The sequence below is a fragment of the Scyliorhinus torazame genome, chromosome 29, assembly GCF_047496885.1.
Source record: "Scyliorhinus torazame isolate Kashiwa2021f chromosome 29, sScyTor2.1, whole genome shotgun sequence".
In the NCBI taxonomy this organism is placed as follows: domain Eukaryota; kingdom Metazoa; phylum Chordata; class Chondrichthyes; order Carcharhiniformes; family Scyliorhinidae; genus Scyliorhinus; species Scyliorhinus torazame.
Genome location: NC_092735.1, coordinates 19,675,045 through 19,702,067, shown reverse-complemented (window position 1 = coordinate 19,702,067; position 27,023 = coordinate 19,675,045). Strand labels below are relative to the sequence as shown.

At 50.6% G+C, this 27,023-nt stretch overlaps 1 protein-coding gene across 1 annotated transcript in view; it reads left to right on the top strand.

Moving 5' to 3' along the window:
- Nucleotides 1-26,568, top strand: part of LOC140403737 (interleukin-2 receptor subunit beta-like) — a 109,721-nt gene extending 83,153 nt beyond the window's left edge. The window contains exons 6-11 of the mRNA XM_072491898.1: nt 1,468-1,652; nt 5,048-5,193; nt 8,064-8,259; nt 9,892-9,976; nt 13,678-13,768; nt 24,005-26,568. Coding sequence (XP_072347999.1) covers nt 1,468-1,652; nt 5,048-5,193; nt 8,064-8,259; nt 9,892-9,976; nt 13,678-13,768; nt 24,005-24,877 — 1,576 coding nt within the window. The 3' untranslated portion in view covers nt 24,878-26,568. The remainder of the gene's footprint in view (nt 1-1,467; nt 1,653-5,047; nt 5,194-8,063; nt 8,260-9,891; nt 9,977-13,677; nt 13,769-24,004) is intronic.
- The last annotated feature ends 455 nt before the right edge of the window (nt 26,569-27,023 follow it).

The following is a 27,023-nucleotide window of genomic DNA, read 5'->3' as shown; positions in this document are numbered from 1 at the left end:
TAGGGTGGAAGCTGGGAAGCTACCAGGAGGGCACTAGGATGAAGTTACACACATGGGTGGGTGTTTCAGATGAGCTGGGGTTGATGAGGATGAAAAGAGCAAGCGATGGATGAACACCAGGGTGGGGTTTACACATAGACTTATCCTGACGGCTCAGGAGAGAGGTGGATGCACCAGCTGGTGTTTTGAGCCAATGCGGAAGCCCCTACACATGCAAATTCCCTGGCGTTGCCAATATTGGTGGATGGACAATGGGGCACCCACTCAAGCATACATGGTTGCCCACTGCTGGGGGCACAGTTCGACTTGATCGTCCCCTCTGGCCGAATAGTTGGATGACCGATGAACCTTGCCGTACCTCCGTGAGGTGAATTCATGTCACCCTGGCGTTTATGTGCCATGCGACAGAACATTGAGGACCTCCAGTGTTCCGATGGCTGGCAGTAGCTGGCACATGTATCGTCCATCTCGACAAGCACCAATCCTATTTATCAGGCCCGAGGAGCCTGAAATGAAGATTAGCTTTGAGGCCAACTTCAAATCATGCAGCGCACAAGGAGGCCATTCACCCCACCATTGCTGTACTAATTCTTTATAGGGGCTATCCAATTAGCCCCATTCCCTTGGTCTTCTCCCCATCTTTCATCCGTCTACATCCTTCACCTCTAAATCCTTTTGAAAGGGTCCACCGCCTTTGCAGGTAACGCGCGCCAGGTCATGGGAATCCACTGCCCGGGGAAATAGTGCTTCCTCGTTGAGGCACGATCAATTTGGCTGGAGACGAAGTTGAATTCAAACTGAGGCTTTATTAGTATCAGAAGTGTGGCCTCGTACAGCAGCTGACGAAATGGCTGCGAGCTGAAGGTCACGCATATTTATAACCCGACTCCTGGGCGGAGCTAGCATGCAGGGGCCCAGGTGAACCTGTAGTGCAGGTTCTACCGTACAACCCTTAATATAAGGACACAGTGGTTTACCACACTCATCACCCTCTGGTCCTTTTACCATTTATCTTATGTCTGTCTCCCCCGGTTACTGACCCGGCTGCCAGCAGAGATAATGGCCGAGATTCTCCATTTCGAGTCCCGCCCCACCCCACTACCACTCCAGGCGAGGACGGAGAATTTGATACTCAGTCGAAACCGGTGAATAACGCTGCCGTGAGCCGACAGAGAATCCCGCCCGACATTTCCCAATCCTCCCTGATTTGGAACACCTCGATTAAATTTCCCCTCGACCTTCTCTGCCAGAGGTGCATCTGCCCCAGTCTCTCTGCCCGACCGAAGTCCATTCTTTCGAGGTGCCCCACCCCACCTTTGGCCACACACCCTCAGCATTCTCTGCGGGAGGCAGCATCGAAAGACCCATCCAAAGCCCTGGGCTAGTTCGAAAGGACAGTTGCAGTTTGTTGGTGTTTGATTTTTTGTCCCCCGCTCTTACCTTCTTAAACCCTTTTGTGTCTTGTAGTATTGGTTTCCCCAGAACCTGCAGCCCAAAGGGTGAATCGCGGTCAAAGAGACAAGACAGAAGGTGCAACCTCCACATTCCTTTCTTTGTTGCTGCACAGATCTTCAACGTCACTCTGACATGCCCAAGGCATAATGTTCCGATTCAAGTTGCGAGGATTCCAGATTTTAAACCACTGCACAACAGTAGGTGGAATTAAGCTTTCTACTCTAACAATTCATTCTCTTCTTACAAAACACACCAACTAGGCTGTATACGATATGTTTACGATATGTATGCTGGCTGGCACCAGGGTGCCAGGTTGGCACTGTCGGGGTGCCAAGGATGGCACTGCCAGGGTGCCAGGCTGACAGTACCAAGGTGTCTGGGTAGCACCAGCAGTGCCAGGGTGCAACCCTGCCCAAAGGCCGACCACCCAGGGACCTCCGATCACCTGGGAGACCCCCCCCCCCACCCCCCTCACCCCCCCCCCCCCACCACCCCCCCCCCCCCACCACCCCCCCACCCCACCAAATACCGTTCCATCTGTGGGGACCAGCGCTAAACGGTGCCTGGTTGGGGTCTCCTCAGCGAGGCCAGTAGAGGCTGCGTGGCCGTAAGATCCGGCTCAGTGGGTTTTTAAACTCCCTGAATCGTGCAAAACTGGGGCACGCCCATTGTGGGCGGGATCCAGGTCACGGCATCTCGTTAGATCTCTCACGAGACGTAACGGCCGTCGGGAATCCCAGCGGAGGCCTCTCCCAGGATCTACCAGCAGCGTCCCGCTCCGATTCCAGCAGGACGTAGCCGCTAAATCGCACCCTATGTTTCAATAAGACCATCTCTCAATAATCTAAGTTCCAATGGGTATAGGCCCAGCCTTTCCTCATAAAACGGCACCTTCATCCCAGAAATCAACCGAGTGAATATTCTCTGAACTGCCACCAACTCAATTACCACTCTGTTAACGTGGCCCCTTTAAGGAGCAAACCTCGACCACTTAAGGAGACTGACACTGTACACAGTGCTCCAGGGCCTGGTCTCACCAATGCTCTGTACAGTTGGAGCAAGACATCCTGATGTTTATGTCCTTTGCAATAAAGGCCGTAACTCCATTTGCTTTCCCAATCGCTTGCTGTACCTGCAGTCTAGCGCTTTGTGATCTATGTACCAGGACACCCAGATCCCTCTGCACTGCAGCATTCTGTAGTCTCTCACCATTTTAAATTACATTGGCCAGGATTTACCAGCGGGAGTGACAGGGAAAATTTGACGGCCATTGACTTTTAACGGCGCCCCAAATTCTCCGTTACGCCTGTAATATCCCGCTCGGGACCTACGGGGTGGGAATGATGATCTTCCCCGTGGTTCTCGCGGAGCACGGGCTCCCCCGCCCCCCCCCCCCCCCCCCCCCCCCCATTACTTAATACTAGAAGTCTCTAATTTGAAAGGTTGCAGTTTCAAATCCCACTTGGGGGGTTTGAGAGCACAATCGATGCTTACACTCTCATCCTCCAGCGCCTGAGGGGTCTCTGGGTGGATGTAAGAGGTTCCACAGTTTTATTTTGAAGAAGAGCAAGGGATCGTCTTCCCTGTCCCGGAGTCCAGGCCAATATTTATCACTTAATCAACGCCATAAAGACTCGGATCACACGGTTGTTATCACATTGCTGTTTGTGGGATCTTGCTGTGTACAAATTTAGCTGCCTACATTACGACAGTGACTACAGTTCCAAAGTACTTCATTGGCTACCAAATACCTTTTTGTTGTCACGAGGATGAGAAAGGTACTATATGAATGCACTTCCTTCATTACACTGAGTCATCTGAATGGACTATCATTCGTGAATTATATAGCGGGTTTCAGATCCCATGTTGGCCCATCGTACCTGCACGGACACTCTGAAAGAGCACCCTCCCTAAGCCCACTCCCCCACCCCATCCCCGCGACCCCTGAACCCCACCTAACCTTTTGGGCACCAATTTATCATGGCCAATCCACCTAACCTGCACATCTTTGGACTGTGGGAGGAAACCGGAGCACCCGGAGGAAACCCACGCACACACGGGGAGAACGTGCAGACTCCGCACAGACGGTGACCCAAGCCGGGAATCGAACCTGGGACCCTGGAGCTGTGAAGCAACTGTGCTAACCACTGCCGCTATCGTGCTTCCCCCTATCCCGAGTCCCTGGGGCGCTAACCGCTGTACAGCCCCGCCCCCTCCCCTTCTCTTTCCCCATGTCTTTTTACAACTTTCCTTTTCGAACGTTTAACCAATTCCTTTCCAAATGGGGTACTCGGGTAATAACTCCCTCTGTACAAAATTCAATCTTTTAACTTAACCATTTGGAATAGTCTGTGACTGATTCCCCCCCTCATTCCCAGTGCACCAACTGGTGTAAAAGATTTGTCACCATTTACCAACTCAAAGCCATTCAGAATTAGAAGCTCTTAACCTCTCTGCTCCAGCGAGAGAAAAAGCCCCGGGTTTTCAGAATGGCGTGCCGTGTTTTGACTGTGGCTCAACCACCATCAGGTACAAACTCAACATAATTTCCTTGCTTTCACCTTCAATGCAACAGCATTGAGAAAAACTGAAACCCTTTTGACTTTTGAAATGCCCTTTTCTACCTAGTAGTGCTATTTTCAAAGATCTACGTGTCGACGTAGTCATAGATTTCTCTCTGCTCCCTCCACCGCTCTGTTCCTCTTGCCCAGTTGGGCTAGTAACCCAGAGGCAAGGGCTAATGATCTTGATATTGAATTGATTGAACATCTGGAATTAAGCTCTAGTCTTGGTAAAGGTGACCATCCCTCCACATCCCCACCCCCACCAATATCAAGTTTGGAACTTGCTTTGTCAAACCGCCTCAGATTACCTCGACAGATTGCCTCAAAGACTGCCTCAGAAAGTGGCCTCCAAAAGAATTGCCTCAAAAACCACCTCCAAAAATAAAAGCCTCAGAAATGAGCTCAAATTGCTTCAAAGAAAATGCCTCAAATTGCCTCAAAGAATAGAATCATAGAATTTACAGGGCAGAAGGAGGCCATTCGGCCAATCAAGTCTGCACCAGCCCTTGAAAAGGGCACCCTACCCAAGCCCGCACCTCCACCCTCCCTGTAGCCCCACCCAACCTTTTTGGACAATAAGGGGCAATTTAGCGTGGCCAATCCACCTAACCTGCTCATCTTTGGACTGTGGGAGGAAACTGGAGCACCCGGAGGAAACCCACGCAGACACGGGGAGAATGTGCAGACTCCGCACAGACGGTGACCCAAGCCGGGAATCGAAACCTGGGACCCTGGAGCTGTGAAGCAACAGTGCTAACCACTATGCTACCGATTGCTGAGATGACATCCAAACATTGCCTCAGCTTCCACCACTGGGCTTCTTTTCCACCCTTTCAGTCTTCCTGATATCAATTTTTTACCTGATCCCAAATGGTGAGGGCGGTCGTGTGCCCCAGGCTTTTACCTGGCAGGGGCTAGGCCCAAGCCTATGGTGCTCCCTGTCAGCCTGCTCTCTATTCGCAAAGTGAAAGCGGATTTCAGCAACCCGTGAAAAGTGTACGTCTGATGTTCTTTATCCTTCCTTGTAGTCAAGCTGACGCCGCCCTACAACTTGACGGTCGTCAATAATTCCAGAATCAGGACAGATTTTGTTTGGCTGACGCACCATGAGGATGACTTTGCGGACAAACTGAAATTTGAAATGAGATACAAAACTGAGGATGAGCAGTGGCAGGTAGGTCGATTTTTGATTTTAACATACCGGGCACAATGGTCTGAAAACCTGGCCTATTTTTACACAATGACTGGTACTGACCTGGAACTCACCGCCAATGAGGGTGGTGGAATTAAGAATCAAAAGGGAAATGTGATGGCCACTTGAGGGTAATCCAGGGAAGGAGCCGGGGAACAGGACTGACTGGAAAGTGGGGTTAACGTGAGCTGCCAGTTTATTTTTTCCTCTTATTTTGGCTGGCGTAAAACGTGACGGACTGAGTGGCCGCTTTCTACACCATAGCGTTTCTATGGATTGCTCCAGCATGGGCATGAATGGGCCAAATGGCCTCCTCCTGTGCTGTAATCACTCTGCGTCTTTGTATTTGCATATTTCTTAGAAGCTCCATCGACCTCCTTATGCACTTCATTGATTTAAAGCATTGATTAGGTTACCGAAAGGGCAGGACTCTCGGTCAGCCAACGGCAAAATCAGGAAAGGAGATTGTGCGGAGAATCGGCTTTGACGCTGAAATCGCTGCGGGAGCCGGGTTCACGCCCAATCGCGATTCTCCGGTGCCCCAACAGCAGCGTCAATGCGCTCCACTCCACATGCACAGTAAACGCCGTCTGCAGCTCATTAGCGGGCCTGACCCGGTATTCTCCGGGCCTCCGCGATTCTCCGCCTCCGATGGGGCGAATTCCCACCGGTGCGGTTCACTTGTGCATTCAAAAATCCTGAAACCGGCGCCGTGGCTGCGGAGGGAGAGGGAAGGGGGGTGGGGGGGGGGGGGGGGTGTCCAACGGAAAGTGTCCAACATCGCCATAGTTTGCTGACAGTTGTGCCGCTGCCCGGGGGGGCTTCTACCAGGGCCAGGGCGCATAGCAGTGGGGTGGCCAGGAGGTGGACTGTGGATTCAGGGTGGACGGGCACGGAACACCATTGCTGACTGCCCGCTGTGAACTTAGGGCCATGGATGGTACGGGTGTCCCCCCCAGGCCACCACTTGTTGGCTGGGATGAGTGTGTGTGGGGAGTGCAATGTGTATGTGCGGCTGCAGCTTGTCAGCCTCCCGAGTGTCAATCACGGACCCGGCGAATCCCGCACCATTTCCCGTTGGAACTGATTGTGTTCCACGTGGTGCCGGTGCTAGCTCCTTGACGGTAGCTGAATCGGTGCAGGAGCGGCGCCAGTTTTGCTGTCAAGGAAGTCCACAAATCCTGCCCCGGCATCTCAGGAAGGGAGGATCCCGCCCATGTGATTTTAGCAAGCTGAGGGTGCAATACAGTGGGTTGCGCGCGGTGTGTGGAGGAAACAGGTTTTGTAAACATAACAAATAGGAGCAGGAATAAATCATTTGGCCCATCAACCCTGTGTACAATTCATTCTTTTGGGTGGGGGCAGGGTGGGTGGGGCAGGGAGGGTAATGTGGACCAAGTTAAGTTAACCATAAGAACACCTACCTTCGATATGATGGTGCAATATCTACCCCAGTCACAAAACAGTCCCGTTCCCTCTTTGAAGGCATGAGGCGGCACTTGACGCAAATGCTTCTAAAATTAAGTCATGTGATGTGGTTATCTTTTGGCCTTCAGCAATGGGATTTTAAAACACATTCCGTAAGATCATGGATGATCTGATTGTAACTTCTGATTTCCGATATCTACAAAATCGGGTGGAGACAAAGAACGTTCCCACACCCCTCCCAGTATTCTTTAGTGATAGAACACAGCTTATCGTTCAGCACCACTGTAGGCCTTACCACCAGTGACGCAATGGTATTGTTGCTGGACCAATAACCCAGAGACCCAGTGTGCTGCTCTGGGGACCCGGGTTCGAATCCCACCACGGCAGATGGTGAAATTTGAATTCAATAAAGAAAGTCTAAAGTTGACCATGAAACCATTGTCGATTGTTGTTAAAACCCATCTGGTTCACTAATGTCCTTTAGGGATGGAAATCTGGGCAGCACGGCGGTGCCGTGGTTAGCAGTGCTGCCTCATGGCGCCAAGGTCCCAGGTTCGATTCCGGCTCTAGATCACTGTCCGTGTGGAGTTTGCACATTCTCCCCATGTATGCGTGGGTTTCGCCCCCAACAACCCAAAGATGTGCAGGGGACGTCAATTGACCACGCTAATTTGTCCCTTAATTGCAAAAAAAATGAATTGGGCACTCTAAATTTTTAAAAAAGGGATGGAAATCGGGGCAGCACAGTGGTTAGCCTTCCTGCTTCACAGCGCCAGGGACCGGGGTTTGATTCCGACCTGCACATTCTCCCCGTGTCTGCGTGGGTTTCCTCCGGGTGCTCCGGTTTCCTCCCACTGTCCAAAGATGTACAGGTTAGGGTGGATTGGCAGTGCTAAATTGCCCCTTAGTGTCCAGGGGTGTGTAGGTTAGGTTAAGGGGTTAGGGCAGCCACAGCGGCACAGTGGTTAGCACTGCTGCCTCATGGCGCCAAGGTCCCAGGTTCGATCCCGACTCTGGGTCACTGTCCGTGTGGAGTTTGCACTTTCTCCCCGTGTTTGCATAGGTTTCGCCCCCACAACCCAAAAGATGTGCGGGATAGGTTGATTGGCTACGCTTAATTGCCCCTTAATTGGAAAAAATGAATTGGGTACTCTAAATGTATTTTTTAAAAAGGCTAAGGGGTTATAGGAATGGGGCGGGGTGGTGGGCTTGAAGTGGAGTGTTTTTTCAGAGGGTCGGTGCAGACTCAATGGGCCGAATGGCCTCCTTGTGCAATGTAGGGATTCTATGGTGACTCTTAAATACCCTCAGGGATGGGCAATAAATGCTGGTCTGGCCACAAGCCATGAACGAATCAAAAAATGTCTCTGTGGTCAGCTGCAGCCAGCGCAGAGTTGCTAACTCGCTACACTTTCACTTTCTAGAGCGCCGAGGGATTTCAGATTATGCAACACGAACGAAGGGTGTCGATCGATTCGGCTAATTTAAAGCCTGAGCGCATCTACAAGACGCAAATCCGCGTTAAGATCAGCGATGAGCCCCCGGTGTACTACCGGAGCACGTGGAGCGAATGGAGTCACCCGGTGAAATGGAAATCAGAAGTACCCTCTCCCTCTGTTGGTAAAGACTAGATTCCACCATAGATTCTGTAACGTGGCAATGATAATGTCGGAGGCGTGCTACTGATATTCAAACGATCAAATCTTGTTGGAACATTTCCAGTGCATTCACAACATGTTATTAGAATTTCCCAGCTCAGCCAGAGCCCAGGTCTAACCCTCCAGTGACAAGGGGTTCAAATCCCATGGTAGCTGGGAGAATGTCAACTCAATTGATCAGTAAATCTGGAATAAAAAAAAGTCATAGAATCATAGAATTTACAGTAAAGAAGGAAGCCATTCGGCACATCGAGTCAACATCGACTCTTGGAAACAGCACCCGACCCAGGCCCACATCTCCACCCTATCCTCATAACCCAGTAACCCCATCCAACACTAAGGGCAATTTTGGACACTAAGGGCAATTTATCATGGCCAATCCACCTAACCTGCACATCTTTGGACTGTGGGAGGAAACCGGAGCACCGGGAGGAAACCCACGCAGACACAGGGAGAACGTGCAGACTCCGCACAGACAGTGACCCAAGCCGGGAATCGAACCTGGGACCCTGGAGCTGTGAAGCAATTGTGCTAACCACTGTGCTACCCGGTAGCATAGCAGTGTTCATAAAAGTTTTGAACTTCCACCTGGGTCACTAATGTCCTTTAGGGGAGGGAATCTGCCTTCCTTACCCGGTCCGGCCTACAAGTGGCTCCAGATCCACAGCAAGTTGACTCTTAGCCACCCTCCGCAATGGCCTCGCAAGCCACACAAATCGAGGGCAAATAGGCCAACAAATGCTGGCCTCGCCGGCAACACCCACATCCCGGGAAAGAGCAGCCTCTCAAGCCCAAAGAGGGAACGGTGCAAGCCGTTGCTCTCATGCCCACATGTCAGTTCTTGGCCTGCTGCAATTCTGCAGTGAAGCTCAGAGCAAGTAGGAGGAGCAGCATCGCATCTTCTGGTCGGGCACATTGCAGCCTCGGGACTCGATGTTAAGTCCGGCAACTTGGGATTTTGACCATTTTCCTCCATCTTAAACCTCCCCTTTCCTATTTGTTTTTTCAGTATCCCATACATGCATTGTCTCAATGCGACACGCCCTCCCTCTCTCACACCGGGCCACCTGTCTTCTGTCCTTAAAGTTGCAACTTTTTGTTGCAATTTCTACAGCTCTAACGCAGTTCTGTCAGAGCGGGGGGGGGGGGGGCAATCTGTGAGCCCGTGTCAGGTATATCTAAAAAAATAAATCCCACGCTACTCTCTAAAGGAGATGGGAGAGGGGAGAGAGAATCTCCTGGTGACTTAACTGTTTAAAAAGTGTACATGAACTAATCTCTCCACCTTATCTACCATTGCTGCGACTTAGCTCTTCATCAATTGGATGGTGATTAAATGTGCTTTTAGAAGGTCATGAGAAAATGCTTAATAAATACATGGGCGGGATTCTCCGTCCCGCCAGCTGGGGTTTCCCATTGTGGGCACCTCCCCCCCACGCCGTCGGGAAATCCGCGGGCGTGAGTACGCTGCCGGCAAAGCGGAGGATCCCGCCGGCGGAGAATGCAACCCATGCCTCCTCTTGTCAAGATGTTATCAGCAAATGGCGCAACAGAAACTCTGACTTGTTAATCTACCTGCTTTCTCAATTTCCAGGTGTAATGAGACCCGTCCTGGTTAGCTCTCTTTTGTTTGCTGGAATCCTGGTTGCAGTTGGCATTGGGCAGTTCACCATCCAGAGGTAAGAATCTCAGAACCCCAGAACCCCCGCCAGTGCAGAAGGAGCATCCGAAAGAGCATCCGTCCTGGGCCCGCTCCCCCGCCTGTATCCCCACATAAACCTGCACATCTTTGGATGCGAAGGGGCGATTGTAGCATAGCCAATCCACCGAACCTGTACGTCTTTGGACTGTGGAAGGAAACCAGAGCACCCGAAGGAAACCCACGCAGACACGGGGTGGGGGGGGGGGGGGGGAAACGTGCAAATTCCACACAGGCAGTCACCCGAGGCCGGAATCGAACCCGCGTCCCTGGCGCCGTGAGGCAGTAGTGCCGCCCTCAATGTTTTTAACTAACTTCCCATTTGGCAGCGAAAATCCAGAACCCAGCATAGACCGAAGAGTCAACGTTTTGAGGCAAATTCCAGTTTAAAGGAACATTCCAACTCTCCATAGAAAAACAGGCCAAAGATTTAGCCCATTGCCCTTTCACCTCAATCTGCCTGAAGTCTGGAATGTTTTTAGTTATCTCCGTGGGTTTGGTAGAAGCTGTTGTGCTGCCACGGGTTAAGTTTCCTCTTTACCATTTACCACCGGGCCGTCAACTCTTCCTTCCTTCACGTGTTTGCGGGTGCCGCTGAAGAACACAGAGGATGAAAACCTCGCCCTGTGATTGGCAGCCTGACTCACGTGTCCAGCAACTAAGCTCCTCGGGGAGGAGAATGATCGCTTCATCCTAACCCACACACCTCTTAGCATCTCGCGCTGCCATTGGTACCAATTGTCAAGCTGTCATTCTGTGCATGATATTCCCACAGATCTTGGCGATAAACCTCACTTAAATCATGTTGCCATGGTCACCGAATGCCATGCAAGATCCCATCCTCACTTTTTTTTCTCCCATAAGCGATAGTCTCTTGACTCCTGAGCTTAACCATCAACTAATCATAGATTATCATAGAATTTACAGTGCAGAAGGAGGCCATTCGGCCCATCGAGTCTGCATCGGCTCTTGGAAGGAGCACCCTACCCAAGGTCAACACCTCCACCCTATCCCCATAACCCCATAACCCAGTAACCCCACCCAACACAAAGGGCAATTTTAGACACTAAGGGCAATTTATCATGGCCAACCCACCTAACCCGCACATCTTTGGACTGCGGGAGGAAACCGGAGGAAACCCACACAGACACGGGGAGGATGTGCAGACTCCGCACAGACAGTGACCCAAGCTGGAATCGAACCTGGGACCCTGGAGCTGTGAAGCAATTGTGCTAACCACAATGCTACCGTGCTGCCCTAATCCTTCCTTTCAACTTCCCTCATCACCTTGATAAAAAAGGAAATTATCCGTTCATGAGATGCGGGCTTCGCTGGCTAGGCCAGCATTTGTGGCCCATCCCGATTAGCCCTTGAAAAGGTATTGGTGAACCGGCATCTTGCGCCGCTGCAGTCCATTGGTGTAGGTAGACCCACAGTCTTAGGGTGGGAATTCCCAGATTATATTTCCAAATCAGGGGGGTGACTGACTTGGAGGGCGACTTGCATCCGTTGCCCTTGCCCTTCTAGGTGGTAGAGGCCGTGGGTCGGGGAGCCTTGGTGAGCTTCTGCGGTGCCTGCTGCGGGTGGTACACCCAGCTGCCACTGTGAGTCGGTGGTGGAGGGGGTAAATGTTTCAGGCGGTGGTTGGGGTGCTCATCAATCGGCTTCTTGGGCTGGTGTCAAGCCCCTTGAGTCAACTATCATGTCCGGTTGCTGGGCCTTGGCCCTCGACCTAGATTTGATGGAGGGAAGAAAAGAATAGTCACAGGTTTGGAATCCAGTATTGCCTCGCTTAAATTGACCTACCTCAGTTGAGTAGGCCTCACATGTTGTCAATTAGACTTCTTTATGAGGCAAGGGAACACTCAACATTGGGCGGTGGATAACGCAAGACCATTGGGAATTATTGTTCCTGCTTGTTGGGCAACAGTGTTGGTTGAACATTTATTTCGAGAGTTCTATGGAAAACCGATGGACCCGGTTCACCGCATTCCCGCCTCCCGCCCCCCCTTTCACAGCCTGTTTTCCTTCCCATATTGCTCAGGGAGATGCCAAAATAGGTGACCAATCTGATCCCATCAGTTCTTTGCCACGTGGGGTTAGGTTAAGTTTACCCCCTGTGGTTCAGACAGTGAAAACTGGCAGTGGGTCAGTGGTGATCAGTAACTTATCTTGTAGCGTAGGAAAAAAAATGTTTAAAAAAAGCCTCTCAAACTATAATAATAATCTTTATTGTCACAAGTAGGCTTACATTAACACTGCAATGAAGTTACTGTGAAAATCCCCTAGTCCCCACATTCCGACGCCTATTCGGGTACACGGAGGGAGAATTCAGAATGGGCAGTTTACCTAAAAGCACGTCTTTCGGGACTTGTGGGAGAAAACCGGAGCACCCGGAGGAAACCCACGCAGACACGGGGAGAACGTGCAGACGCCGCACAGGCAGTGACCCAAGCTGGGAATCAGAACCTGGGACCCTGGCGCTGTGAATCCATAGTGCTAACCACTGTGCTACCGTGCTGTCTCATTCATTCCAACCTTTCATTCTAACTCAAGGACATTTATTAATATTTTGTTCTGGGTCAGCCTAGGAATTGGCAACTGACCAACATCTCAAACTCACCATAGTTAACAACATATGCTTATATATTTTTATACTTTGCTATTTTCTCTTTTTATAAAGCATCTCTCTCTCTTTTTGTCTCTTTACTTCTCTCCCTCTCCTTTGCTCTCTTCCTCTTCTCCATGAAACTCTCTCTCTCTCTTTCATCCCCTTCTTTCCAGTGTCAGCTATAGTTAAGTTGGGAGCTTTCTCGTTTCCGAGCCAAAAGGTTGTAGGTTCGTGTCCCATTCCAGGGGATGGGATTTTCCTGTCCTGCCCACCCCAAGAAGGGAAATTCCCGCCCGAGGTCTGGTAAATTCTCCATCCCGGCCGCGACGATTCCACTGGCAGGCAGACGGGGCAGTGACCTCACAGACCTCACCCAGCCATTAGCACCTTGCTGTGTGCAAATTGGTTGCCGCGTTTATGACATTAAGACAGTAAGCACATGAGGTGTCCACTAAAGGTGCCATGTAAATGCAATTCGTTCTCAATTTAACCCTCTCTCCCTTTTATCCTTCTCTGTATCCAGGCCGGAATTGTCCGACCATTCGCTGGCGGAGGGATTCTGAGGTCCCACCGGAAGCACACGCTCTCCCGCGGGTTTCCCGCGGTGTGGGTCAGCTTCAATGGGAATCCCCATTGACATCGGCAGGAGCAGAGAATCCCACCGCCCAGACACCACCTTACTCTTCCTGGAGTGGAAGCAGGCACGTCGGCTCCTGTTGGGAGCACCGATAAAATTCCAAGTGTATCCCTTCGCCACTCACTTCCTCGATGTGCAGCTGCCGTGCGCTCCAGGACGTTTTTCATCCCCCTCTGCTGCTTACCAGCCCGCCTGCCCCCTGGCATATTGCTGTTATCCCTGCCATCGTGGCATATCTGCCAACGGAACAGTTGGGATGATTGTTACCACACACCATTGCAGCGGCAGGTTTCGTTAACCCCCCACCCCCACTCTCCCTGCAAAGTCTCTATCCACCCATTGAGGGTCCACAGATCCCGGTTTGAGAGTCACAGCCTGACAATGCTACTCCTCCAAGCGCAGCCCTAATCAAGAGGCTTGTTTGTTCCCCTAGGTCCAAAGTGAAGAAACTTCATTGGCTCTCGATACCAGACCCAGGAAAGTTCTTTTACGAGCTGAACTCAACCTATGGTGGTAATTTTCAGGTGAGTCAGAACATTTCAGCACAATGTCATCAGCCTATTTTCCTTCACAGGAATATAGAACATTCAGAGCGCAAGAGTGGCCATTCAGCCCACCTGGTCCCTGCCAGCCAAATAAGAGCTATCCCATCTAATCTCACTTTCCGTAAACCCTGTAGGCTACAGTGCCCGTCCAAGTGTTGTTTTTAATGTGATGAGGGTTTCTGCCTGTGCCACCCTTTCAAGGAGTGGCCTAGTGGCAATATCCCTGGATTAGTAGTTCGGAGGCCCAGGCTAATATTCTGACGGACATCATAGAACCATAGAATTTACAGTGCAGAAGGAGGCCATTTGGCCCATCGATGCTGCACCGGCTCTTGGAAAGAGCACCCTACCCAAGGTCAACACCTCCACCCTATCCCCTATGACATGGGTTCAAATCCCACCATGGAGGATGGTGAAATGCGATTTCAATTAGTAAAATATGGGGCGCGATTCTCCGATCGCGGGACAGCGTGCCCGCGCCGTCGTGAACGCCGTCGCATTTCACGACGACGTGAAACGGGCGCGGGCACTAGCGATTCTGGCCCCCACAGGGGGGCCAGCATGGCGCTGGAGCGGTTCACACTGCTCCAGCCTCACTTCCTGCCGCGCATTGGGGGCGGCGCCAACCCACGCATGCGCAGTGGCAACGCGCCAACTCGCGCATGCGCAGTGGCAACGCGCCAACCCGCGCATGCGCAGTGGCAACGCGCCAACCCGCGCATGCATGGTGGCTTTACGGAACGCACCGGCCCCGATGCAACATGGCGCGGGGGTTCTGGGGCCGGACGCGCAACAATGTAGGCCCGGGGGGGGGGGGGGCCATTGATCGGCGGGCCCCGGTCGTGGACCAGACCCCATCAGAGGCCCCACCCTACAGGCCGCCCCCCGACCCTTCGCGCAGAGTTCCCGCCGGCAGCGACCAGGTGTGGACGGATGCGGCGGGACTTTGCTTTTTCTGCGCGGCCGCTCAGCCCATCCGGACCGGAGAATCGGCGGTCCAGTCTCGTACAGCGGCCCGCGACCGGCGCCGCGCCCAAACGCGCCAGCGGAAATGGCGCCGATTCTCCGCACTTCAGAGAATTGCGCGCCGGCGTCGGGGCTGGGAGAATCACGCCCCATGGAATTAAAAGCTAGTCTCAGTAATGGTGACTGTGCATTTGTTATTTAAAAACCCATCAGGTTGACTAGCGTTTTTTAGGGAAGGAAATCTGCCATTCTTAGAGGTTTGAATCAAGGCTCCTCTTACTCTTCTAACCTCTCCAACCGTTCCTCAGAAGACAACCCACCCATTCTTTGATTTAGCCTCGTAGACTTTCTCTTAATTTCTTCAAATTCATTTACATCTTTCCTTAAAGAGGGAGACCAATGCTGTACACAGTATTCCAGATGTGGTCTACCTAATGCCCTGTACAGCTGAAGCATAACCGCCCTACCTTTGTAATCAAGTCCTCCCCCTTCCCAATAAACGATAGCTTTCCTAATTACTTGCTGCATCTGGATACTAGCTTTCTGCGATTCATGCACTCTTCTTCAGCGATCATTCTCTAACGGGTATGACTGTCCACCTAAGAAACTCCATGTCACTCGGCCAGGGGTTCTGTGGGTCCTTGCCAGGCTGATGTCCCCTGGAGCCTTATCTTTGACTGCACACTTGGCAGGTGTTTCCGGGAGGTAGGATTGATCCATGGACTCACGGTCCCTGGTATTCCTTTCTCAAGCTCCTTTTCCAGGCCTCCTCTTGCCATCGGGTGTCCTGGAAGAATTGTGATCCTTAGATCAGTAGGCCTCTTCTGGGCAAGGGTCTCCCAGGCGTTGATGTCTATGTTGCATTTCTTGAGGTAAGTCTTCAGGGTGTCTCTGGAGATTATTGCCCTAATTCATGCTCGAGGACACCCCACCCAGATCTTTCTTAATCTCAGAGCTCTGCAAACTCTCACCGTTTGCATGTTATAGGATGGCACAGTGGTTAGCACTGCTACCCCACAGCACCAGGGACCCGGGTTCAATTCTATAGATATGTCAGGAATAAACGAACGACTAGGGTAAGAGTAGGGCCAGTTAAGGACAGTAGTGGGAAGTTGTGCGTGGAGTCCGAGGAGGTAGGAGAGGTGCGAAATGAATATTTTTCGGCAGTTTTCACACAGGAAAAAGACAATGTTGTCGAGGAGAATACTGAGATTCAGGCTACTAGACTAGAAGGGCTTGAGGTTCATAAGGGAGAGGTGTTAGCAATTCTGGAAAGTGTGAAAATAGATAAGTCCCCAGGGCCAGATGGGATTTATCCTAGGATTCTCTGGGAAGCTAGGGAGAAAATTGCCTTTGGCTTTGATCTTTAAGTCATCTTTGTCTACAGGAATAGTGCCAGAAGACTGGAGGATAGCAAATGTTGTCCCCTTGTTCAAGAAGGGGAGTAGAGACAACCCTGGTAACTATAGACCAGTGAGCCTTACTTCTGTTGTGGGCAAAATCTTGGAAAGGTTTATAAGAGATAGGATGCATAATCATCTGGAAAGGAATAATTTGATTAGAGATAGTCAACACGGTTTTGTGAAGGGTAGGTCGTGCCTCACAAACCTTATTGAGTTATTTGAGAAGGTGACGTAACAGGTGGATGAGGGTAAAGCAGTTGATGTGGTGTATATGGATTTCAGTAAAGTGTTTGATAAGGTTCCCCACAGTAGTCTACTGCAGAAAATACGGAGGCATGGTTGTCAGGGTCATTTAGCAGTTTGGATCAGAAATTGGCTAGCTGGAAGACGACAAAGGGTGGTGGTTGATGGGAAATGTTCAGACTGGAGTCCAGTTACTAGTGGTGTACCACAAGGATCTGTTTTGGGGCCACTGCTGTTTGTCATGTTTATAAATGACCTGGAGGACGGTGTAGAAGGATGGGTGAGTAAATTTGCAGATGACACCAAAGTCGGTGGAGTTGTGGACAGTGCAGAAGGATGTTACAAGTTACAGAGGGACATAGATAAGCTGCAGAGCTGGGCTGAGAGGTGGCAAATGGAGTTTAATGCAGAAAAGTGTAAGGTGATTCATTTTGGAAGGAATAACAGGAAGACAGAGTACTGGGCTAATGGTAAGATTCTTGGCAGTGTGGATGAGCAGAGAGATCTCGGTGTCCATGTACATAGATCCCTGAACGTTGCCACCCAGGTTGAGAGGGTTGTTAAGATGGTGTACGGTGTGTTAGCTTTTATTGGTAGAGGGATTGAGTTTAGGAGCCATGAGGTCATGTTGCAGCTATACAAAACTCTGGTGCGGCCGCATTTGGAGTATTGCGTGCAATTCTGATCACCGCATTATAGGAAGGATGTGGAAGCATTGGAAAGGGTGCAGAGGAGATTTACCAGAATGTTGCCTGGTATGGAGGGAAGATCTTATGAGGAAAGGCTGAGGGACTTGAGGCTGTTTTCGTTAGAGAGAAGAAGGTTAAGAGGTGACCTAATTGAGGCATACAAGATGATCAGAGGATTGGATAGGGTGGACAGGGAGAGCCTTTTTCCTCAGATGGTGATGTCTAGCATGAGGGGACATAGCTTTAAATTGAGGGGAGATAGATATAGGACAGATGTCAGAGGTAGGTTCTTTACTCAGAGAGTAGTAAGGGCATGGAATGCCCTGCCTGCAACAGTAGTGGACTTTCCAACACTAAGGGCATTCAAATGGTCATTGGATAGACATATGGACGATAAGGGAATAGTGTAGATGGGCTTTAGAGTGGTTTCACAGGTCGGCGCAACATCGAGGGCCGAAGGACCTGTACTGCGCTGTAATGTTCTATGTTCTATGTTCTAATTCCAGCCTTGGGTGATTGTGTGGAGGTTGTACATTCTCCCCGTGTCCGCGTGGGTTTCCTCTGGGTGCTCCGGCTTCCTCCCACAGTCCAAAAATGTGCAGGTTATGTGGATTGGCCATGCTAAATTGCCCTTGAGTGAGATAGGGCAGGGAAGCCGGCCTAGATAGGTCTTTCAGAGGGTCGGTACAGGCTCGATGGGCCAAATGGCCTCCTTCTGCACTGTAAGAATCCTATGATATTCAATGAATAAGGGCAGCACGGTAGCACAGTGGATAGCACTGCTGCTTCACAGCTCTGGGGTCCCAGGTTCGATTCCCGGCTTGGGTCACTGTCTGTGCGGAGTCTGCACGTTCTCCCCGTGTCTGCGTGGGTTTCCTCCGGGCGCTCCGGTTTCCTCCCACAAATCCCGAAAGACGTGCTTGTTAGGTAATTTGGACATTCTGAATTCTCCCTCTGTGTACCTGAACAGGCGCCGGAGTTGGCGACTAGGGGCTTTTCACATTAGCTTCATTGCAGTGTAACAATGTAAGCCTACTTGTGACAATAAAGATTATTCTTATTATTATAAGTTTCTTTTCTATTCTTCCTGTCAAAATGGATCATTTCACATTTTCCCACATTGTACTTCCTTCGCCAGATCTTTGCCCCCTCACTTCACCTGTCTATGTCCCCTTGTAGCCCCCTTACGTCTGCTTCATGATTTACTTTCCCACCTATCTTTGTGGCATCAGCAAATTTCACAATCACCCCTTCAGTCTCTTCATCCAAGTCATTTATAAAAATTGTGAAAAGTTGAGGCCCTTGTGGCACACCACTCGTACATCCTGCCAACCAGAAAATGACCCAATTATACCTACTCTCTGTTTCCTGTTCCAATCTTCTATCCGTGCTATCCCTCCACCCATGAGCTCTTATCTTGCGTAATAATATTTTATGTGGCACCTTATCAAAAGCCTTCTGGGAAATCTAAGTACATTCGGCCCATCGAGTCTGCACTGACCCTATGAAGGAGTCCCCATACTCCCACAGGGTCCCCATAACCCAGAAACCCCACCTAATCTTTCGAACACTGTGGGATAATTTAGCATGGTCAATCCACCTAACTTGCACATCTTTGGACTGTGGGGGGAAACTGTAGCATCCGGAGGAAACCCACGCACACACAGGGAGAACGTGCAGACTTCATACATCACCAAGGCTGGAATTGGACCCGGATCCCTGGCGCTGTGAGGCTGCAGTGCTAACCACCGTGCCACCGTGCTGCCCTCTGTCACATGTGACCCCCATCAAAGAACTCCAATAAATTGGCCAATCATGATTTTCCTTTCACAGTTCCGTCGATTCCCTTCCTGGTGCTGTGGCAATGTTTGTTGCGTGGTAAGGGTTCAGGCAGGGGTCTTGGGGGTTGGTTTAGTCTCCCAAATGTATGCACCTTGAGTCCATTGTCTTTTTAACCAGAACTATTTATTCACAGCAAGTACTTACACATTTGGGCCTCCACAAGAGGTTGGAGCGTCTGCTCTCTTTAAGATCTCTCTTATTTCTCAGTCACGTCATCTGACATCATTATTGCATCAGCAACCCCTTACTCTACAGACCTTGGTGGGTCCCGCTCATTCAAGTAGCAGCTAGCTAGGAGCACAGAGCTCACAGCCTGCAACACAGACATTCACCATGTGCTGAGTGCATCAACTGGTTAGGACAAGGCAAAGGTCTTTAGTTAAAGCTAGTATCGTATTTACCCACAGTTCAAGTATGTTTAAATAGTTAACCTTTCAAGAAAATAGTGTTGCACTACTTCGAGTGTTGGTGACCTGTATGTGATCCAGAACACCCAACACATCAGGCAGCACCATACCCACCTCTGAACCAAGGTTGAAAAATGTCACCGACGCAGAAAATACTGGACAATCTTAGCAGGTCCGACAGCATCTGTGGAGAGAGAAGGGAGCTGATGTTTCCAGTCTGGATGACTCTTTGTCAAAGTTTTGAGAGCATTGAAAAAATAAAAGTCACCCAGACTCGAAACGTTACCTCTCTTCTCTCTGCACAGATGCTGTCAGACCCGCGGAGATTGTCCAGCATTTCCTGCTTCGGTTTCAGATTCCAGCATCGTAGCACAGTGGTTAGCACAGTTGCTGCACAGCTCCAGGGTCAATTCCCGGCTTGGGTCACTGGCTGCGTGGAGTCTGCACGTTCTCCCCGTGTCTGCGTGGGCTTCCTCCGGATGCTCCGATTTCCTCCCACAGTCCAAAGATGTGCAGGTTAGGTGGATTTGCCATGATAAATTGCCCTTAGTGTCCAAAACTAAAAGGATAGGTGGGGTTACTGGGTTACGGGGATAGGTGTGGGCTTAAGAAGGGTGCTCTTTCCAAGGGCCGATGCAGGCTCGATGGGCCGAATGGCGTCCTACTGCAATGTAAATTCTATGATTCTATGATCGGCAGGAATTTGCTTTTACCTTCTTCAGAAATATAATATTTGTTGGGCGGGTGGGTGTGAGGGGGGGGGGGGGGGAATAGAGAGCCACGTCTACCCCAGCTGAGGCAAGACACATTCTGCCTCTTTCCCTGCGAAGAAGCCTATAGAGGAAGGCCGGATAAAGATTTAACTGAAATCTTACTCTGACCTTTCGAAATGAGTGTGCTGATTGAGCAGCAAATTGAGTCATTGTTATACTGTGAGACGTTAGTCGATTAAAACCACATTTGTTTCAGAAAGGAAATATGAGTTTGATGGGCTTGGAGATGAAGCATATCTTCAAAATATTAATAAGTATGTTTTTTTTTCTTCTTTTGTGGTTCCATTTCAAATCTATGCAAAGTCACGTGAGCCGTGGGGGGTTCTTTTATTAAAAAATTTTGAAAACGACAGACCTGGCTCTGAGGTTAGATCAGTTCTGTTTCCTTCCTCTGCGAGTTTGTCAGTTAATTAGCTACCAGTTGTGACATCCGTCAGTCAGACACTGTACGAAGTGGAAAGCAGAACGAAACACGCTTCGTTCTCCATTTGTACCCATTTGTCACTCTCAATGTTGCCTTCATTGACACTTGACGCACTGGTGATGTCCCTCCCAGCCCCTGGATTCACCTCACAGGGCTACTTCACTGCAATGATGGCAAAAACCACAAACGCCTCTGGAACATTCATAGCTTTCAACCAAAGTGCAATCCTCTTTTGACGAAGCGGTGCATTTTACGAGAAAATGATACGAGCAAGAAAAGGTCATTGTGCTTGCTAGGTTCCTTAGATTCTCTGCCACAGGCAGCATGCACCAGGGGGGTCCCAAGCACTTTTGTTTATGAGGTCCTGCCTTTCATGTTATAAAAATTCCACAGAGCCCCTGCAATTTCCGTGTGCAAGCATCTTTTTAATGTGCAGGAATCAGTTGCACAGTGAAATATGTGTTCCAATCCTCTTCCCGCACCTAGTTTCCATTGCTAGTAATTCTCGGTACAGGTCGCTCGTCGCTCCACATCATGCGTGGCTGACCAGGAGTCTCTCCCGCTCTTACCACCAGCCAGTTACGTGTCTGCAAGGATCGCAGGTTGACATCTGCATTGGCCATGTTATGAAGGCACCTCCCTTGGCCATCAAGTCCTGGGGTGGGAATCGAACCCGGATCGTCCAGCTCAGAGACAGGAATGCCAACCCACTGCACCACAAGGCCTCCTGTTAAACAGACCTACTCATTCTTATTTCTCTTTTAATGTGAAACTTGCCCCTGCGTGGCACCAGATCAAGGCGCAGTTGATGGGCATCAAGATGCGGGGCGAGGGATGTAGGGGCACATTTCTGAGAACCCCTTCCGGAGCCCGCATTAGTGGGAAGCTCAGTCTCCTGCCCATTGGCTGAGTCAAGTATGGACGCAGCAAATAATTGGAACTGAATTTTTCACAATCGCCAGTTATATTTGGCAAACCCCTTGAAACCTTTGGACTATTTCTCCAGAGACCTCTGATATCGATTCATACGTTCTCAACAAGCTTCCCAGTTTTCTTCTTCCCCTCCCCTACCTCGTCCCTCACGCCCTACCCTCCAACCCCTACCCCACCCTCTGTCCTCTCCCCCAAATCCCCCCCCCCCGCCATAAACATTCAGAAAAACATGAATCAAGTCTGGTCTGTGGCAAGAATATGGTACAAGTACTGGATTCGAAGCAACAAACAGCAGCCACAAATTTAACGAGATGACTAGCAAGGCTTTTCTCTTGCGTACATGAGCACTTCCCCAAGGGTGGCGCAGTGGTTAGCACTGCTGCCTCACGGTGCCGAGGACCCGGGTTCGATCCTGGCCCCAGGTCACTGTCCGTGTGGAGTTTGCACATTCTCCCCGTGTCTGCGTGCGTCTCACCCCCACAACCCAAAGATGCGCAGGGTAGGTGGATTGGCCGCGCTAAATTGCCCCTTAATTTGAAAAAAATAATTGGGTACTTTAAATTTATTTTAAAAAACAAAGAGCACTTCCCCAGATTAGAGAGATTAACCTGACAGAAGCAGTATTGCCTGGTGCTGGGGGGAACAAGGGATGACTTGCAATTGTTACTTCCCATCTCACCATCTGGAATGTAGCATAGGGGAAATCCCATTGACAAGCGACGGGAAGAGAGAATCCCTTAGCGAATGGCGCGGCACCGAGAAACACGCAGCTGGGGGACACCAGAGAATCCCACCCCAAACTGTGATAAAAAATTATTTCCTGTGATGCGTGTGTCACTGGCAAGATCAGCATTTTTTAACCATCCCTAATTGCCTGTTGAACTGAGTGACTTGGCTCGGCCATTGTCAACCATATTGCTGTGGGTCTGGAGTCACATGTAGGCCAGACCAGGTAAGGACGGCAGATTTCCTTCTGTAAAGGGCATTAGTGAACAAGATGGGTTTTTATGACAATCGACACTGGTTTCATGGTCGCCATTAATGAGATAAACGTTTAAATTCCGGTTTAGAGTCACAGAGGTTTACAGCATGAAAACAGGCCCTTCGGCCCAACTTGTCCATGCCGCCCAGTTTTTACCACTAAGCTAGTTCTAATTGCCCGCATTTGGCCCATTTATACCCATCTTACCCATATAACTGTCTAAATGCCTCTACTACTGCCTCTGGCAGCTCGTTCCAGACACTCACCACCCTACCTGTGAAGAAATTGCCCCGCTAGACCTTTATGTATCTCTCCCTTCCCACCTTAAACCTCGGCCCTCTAGTTTTAGACTCCCCCTACCTTTCGGAAAAGATGTCGGCTAGCTACCTTATCTATGCCCCTCATTATTTTATAAGATCATCTCTAAGCCTCCTACGCTCCAGGGAAAAAAGCCCCAGCCTATCCAGCCACAACGGCCCTACCTGCTACAGTAGTGAACTCGCCAACATTGAGGGCATTTAAAAGTTTATTGGATAAACATATGGATGATAATGGCATAGTGTAGGTTAGATGGCTTTTATTTCGGTGCAACATCGTGGGCCGAAGGGCCTGTACTGCGCTGTATTGTTCTATGTTCTATGACTGTTAACTCCCTCTGAACTGGCCCAGCAAGCCACTCCGTTGTATTAAGCAAGGTTGCTCACCGCCTCCTTCTCAGAGGACATGTGGGATACGCAACAAATGTTGGACTTGCCTGCACCACTCTGATGGGCAAATTATTGGGAAGGAGTGACAACCCAGTCCAGGATAAAACTTTCTCCTTTCAGCAAGTCCACTAGTTGTACTTTCAAGAATAACCATTGAAAATGCATTCAGCCTATCAGGGGGCATCGTTTAACAGACAAACTGAGTTCATGGACCTGATTTTAACGCTGGGTCATTGAGTGGGTTTTTGAGTGAGTTAAAATCAGGCCCGACCTTACGGGTTGACCGATCTGGAACAGAACCATCGGAGCCAAGAGCGGAAATTCTATTCTATCGAGTCATTGTCGCACTCCTCTGTTTGTGGAGTCTTGCTGTGTACTCATCGATTGTTCCCTACAGTCCAACAGTGACTTCAAAACGCAGCTGTCAAGTATAAGGTGCTATATAAATGCAGGCTACCCTTTTCTTTTCTGAACTGTACGCATGTGGATGGCACAGTAGCACAGTGGGTAGCACTGTTGCTTCACAGCGCCAGGGTCCCAGGTTCGATTCCTGGCTTGGGTCACTGTCTGTGCAGAGTCTGCACGTTCTCCCCGTGTCTGCGTGGGTTTCCTCCGGGTGCTCCGGTTTCCTCCCACATGTCCCGAAAGACGTGCTTGTTAGGTGAATTGGACATTCTGAATTCTCCCTCCGTGTACCCGAACAGGCGCCGGGATGTAGCGATGAGGGGCTTTTCACAGTAACTTCATTGCAGTGTTAATGTAAGCCTACTTGTGACACTAAATATTATTATTATTACTTTAACCTCCTCTTGGGCTGAACATCTATTTTCTCCCTTGCCTCCGCAGAAATGGCTTGGGACAACATTCCCAACTTCGTTCAACAGCACCGAGGATCTGGCAACGGAAATCTCTTCGGTTGAGATCTCAGAAATAAAAGATTCCGAATCCTTCATCAAACAAGACTACGTGTCGGACAGCAGCGGCTTCAAGAGCATCGGAGACTCGTCCATGTCCAGCTTCGCTAACCAAGGCTACTTCTGGTTCAGCTATCCCAGCGCCTACGAGGTGGACTCTTGTAAAGTCTACTTCAGCTATGGCCGCAGTGGCGTTCAGTCCGGAAGCGAGCAAAGTGGATCGTACCGATGTCTCACCTCATCCAATGATTCGCTATACCACAGCAGCCTGCAGTATTCACCGGGTAGCGTCTTTGAAAAAGAGCTAGATCACGATCGCTCCTCAGCTCGCACTGGCGCTGGTGGAAACGCCTTGACTGGTGCAAGAATAGACGACCCAGCAGGGGAACCCGAGGACCCAAGGAACGGAAAACCTCTCCAGTTCTCACACGAACTGGGAAACATCGGACAGTTGCTGAGAAGTAACACCCCCCCCAAGGGAAGCAACGGGTGTCCCAATTCCATCGCCCAAGGCCCTCTCTTCGAAGCCTTACGTTACCCCTTTGTTTCCTTGGAGGACACTATGTTTAAAAGAAAAGAGGAAGGGGTGAGCAGATGCGGCTCCGATAGCTTAGTGTTTGAGGAGGGCCAAATGGAACCCCTGCCAGCCACAGGAACTCTATTGAGTACGCAGGGTCCTCAAGATGGGTTTAGGCAGGAAAGTACCAGTATTTTTAAGACTGCATCTCTAAATCTACAGCAGTCTAGTGATGCATATCTCTCCCTCAAGGAGGTCCAGAGCAAATACAGTAATCAGTCAATATAGAGTAGATTTCAACAAGGATTCGGTGATGGAAGCCCAAATGTCTGCACTATTGAGATATGGTGTGCTGTCCACCTTCAGCCATCAATGTATCTCACCAAGGACTACCAACACAATGGAAGAAAACAATGTACTCGACAGCATGCTGTCAGTCTTACTGCACATTTCTGCTGATATTTTGAAGTGAATGCCTTCGAATTGTTTCCTCCAGCTTAAGATTCCACCACGCATCCTTTCTCACCTAGGCCGCAAGCTGAAATTGCACACCTTCACAACTACTTACAACGCGGGTTATCCGAAGATATGAGGGGGGGTGGTGAGAAGGACAATATTCTTCCTCATCTGAAGGATTGATTCTCATTGCCGTACGCCTCCCACACAATGCCTCCCAAAAAAAGACTTTTCTTTCTTTGTTGAGGAACGAATTAACTCCTGGCGGAGGAGTCAGTGGAATTTGTCGAGATGAAGGTTTGGGGGCGAGTCAGAGAGCCTGTCATGACCTCAGGATGTCACTGTGCCCTTAATCGCCGATGGAGTACTTTCAATGCGTAATTTAAGAAATGCCAATGTAAGCACAGCAAGATCCCACAGACAGTGATGAAAAAATATCCAGATCGCCTGCTCTACTGACAGAGTTTGAGGGATAAAATATTAGCCAGAATACAGGGCAGCATTCCCCCCGTCGCCCCCCCCCCCCACCCCACCCCCCACCCTCCCCTCCCTCATACTATCGCCCGGGGATCTGTTACATCCATCAGACAGGACTGAGAGAGCCTTAATTTAATGTCTCATCCATTGGCAGTGCAGTGCTCCCCCAGTACTGCCCTGAAGTGACAGCCTGGGGAGTAGGATTTAAACCCGCAACTTTCTGACTCAAGGTGCACGTGCGCTACCCGCACAGCCAAGGCTGGCACACCAATTTGGTGCAGCCGTACAATTTGGATTTTGAGGGCCCAGGCCTCACCTGTCTCAAGCTGACCAGTTACTTGTCCATTTGCAGTAGACAGCGGCCCCTAGCCTGGGGCCGGGCAAAGGCCAGGCAACCCAGAGCCCGCCACATCTCAGCATTGAAACAAAAACCAGAGGCGGCATCACCAAAATATTAACGCATCATTCGAAAATGTAAATAGGTTTTTACCTCCACGCCCAGAACAGTGAATGTCGCTCTGTAAAATTACAGACGGTACAATGGCTATCAGTTTTGGAGGGGGCACCAGCAGTTTCAATTCGCTGGGGCGGAGGGCGGCATGGTGGCGCAGTGGTCAGCACTGCTGCCTCACGGCGCTAAGGACCCGGGTTCAATCCCGGTCCCTGGTGGTCGTCAATGTGGAGTTTGCATATTCTCCACGTGTCTGCGTGGGTCTTACCCTAAAGATGTGCAGGGTAGGTGAATTGGCCACGCTTAATTGGAAAAAATGAATTGGGTATTCTGAAAAAAAATGTTTTCAGTACTCTGGGGCAGCATGAGATACAAGCGATACAATCGCCTCAACCGTGCCACGATGCCCCGACGCCGGCGCGTGGTTCTCTGAGGTGCGGAGAATCGGCGCCACTTGCGCCGGCGCGTTTGAAGCGGCGCCGGCCGCGGGCCGCTGGAATTCTCAGGCCCGGATGGGCCGAGCGGATACGGCAGAGTCCCACAGGCGCCGTTCACCCCTGGTCACTGCCGCCGGGACCTCTGCACAAAGGGTCGGGGGGGGGGGCGGCCTGTTGGGTGGGGAAAACCGCCCCTTCACCGGGGGGGGGGGGCCTCCGATCGGGTCTGGCCCACGATCGGGGCCCACCAATCGGCGGGCCAACCTCTCCGCGCCCCCCCCCCCCCCCTCCCCGGGCCTACTTTGTCACGCGGCCGGCCCCTTGGTTGGCGGAGACACCATATTGAGTCGGGGTTGGCGCGCTGGAGAAGTCCCCCACGCATGCGCAGGTTGGCACGGCACCCATTTGGCGCCGGAAAGGGAGGCTGGAGCGGCGTGAACTGCTCCAGTGTCGTGCTGGCCCCCTGTGGGGCCAGAATCGGTCGTCCCCGTGCCCGTTTCACACTGTCACGACGGCACGAACATTTGGTCTCCATTTTGAACAATCACCCCCCCAATGAAAATAAAACTAGTCTCAGTAATGGTGAGCATGGAACAATTTTTTAAAAACCATC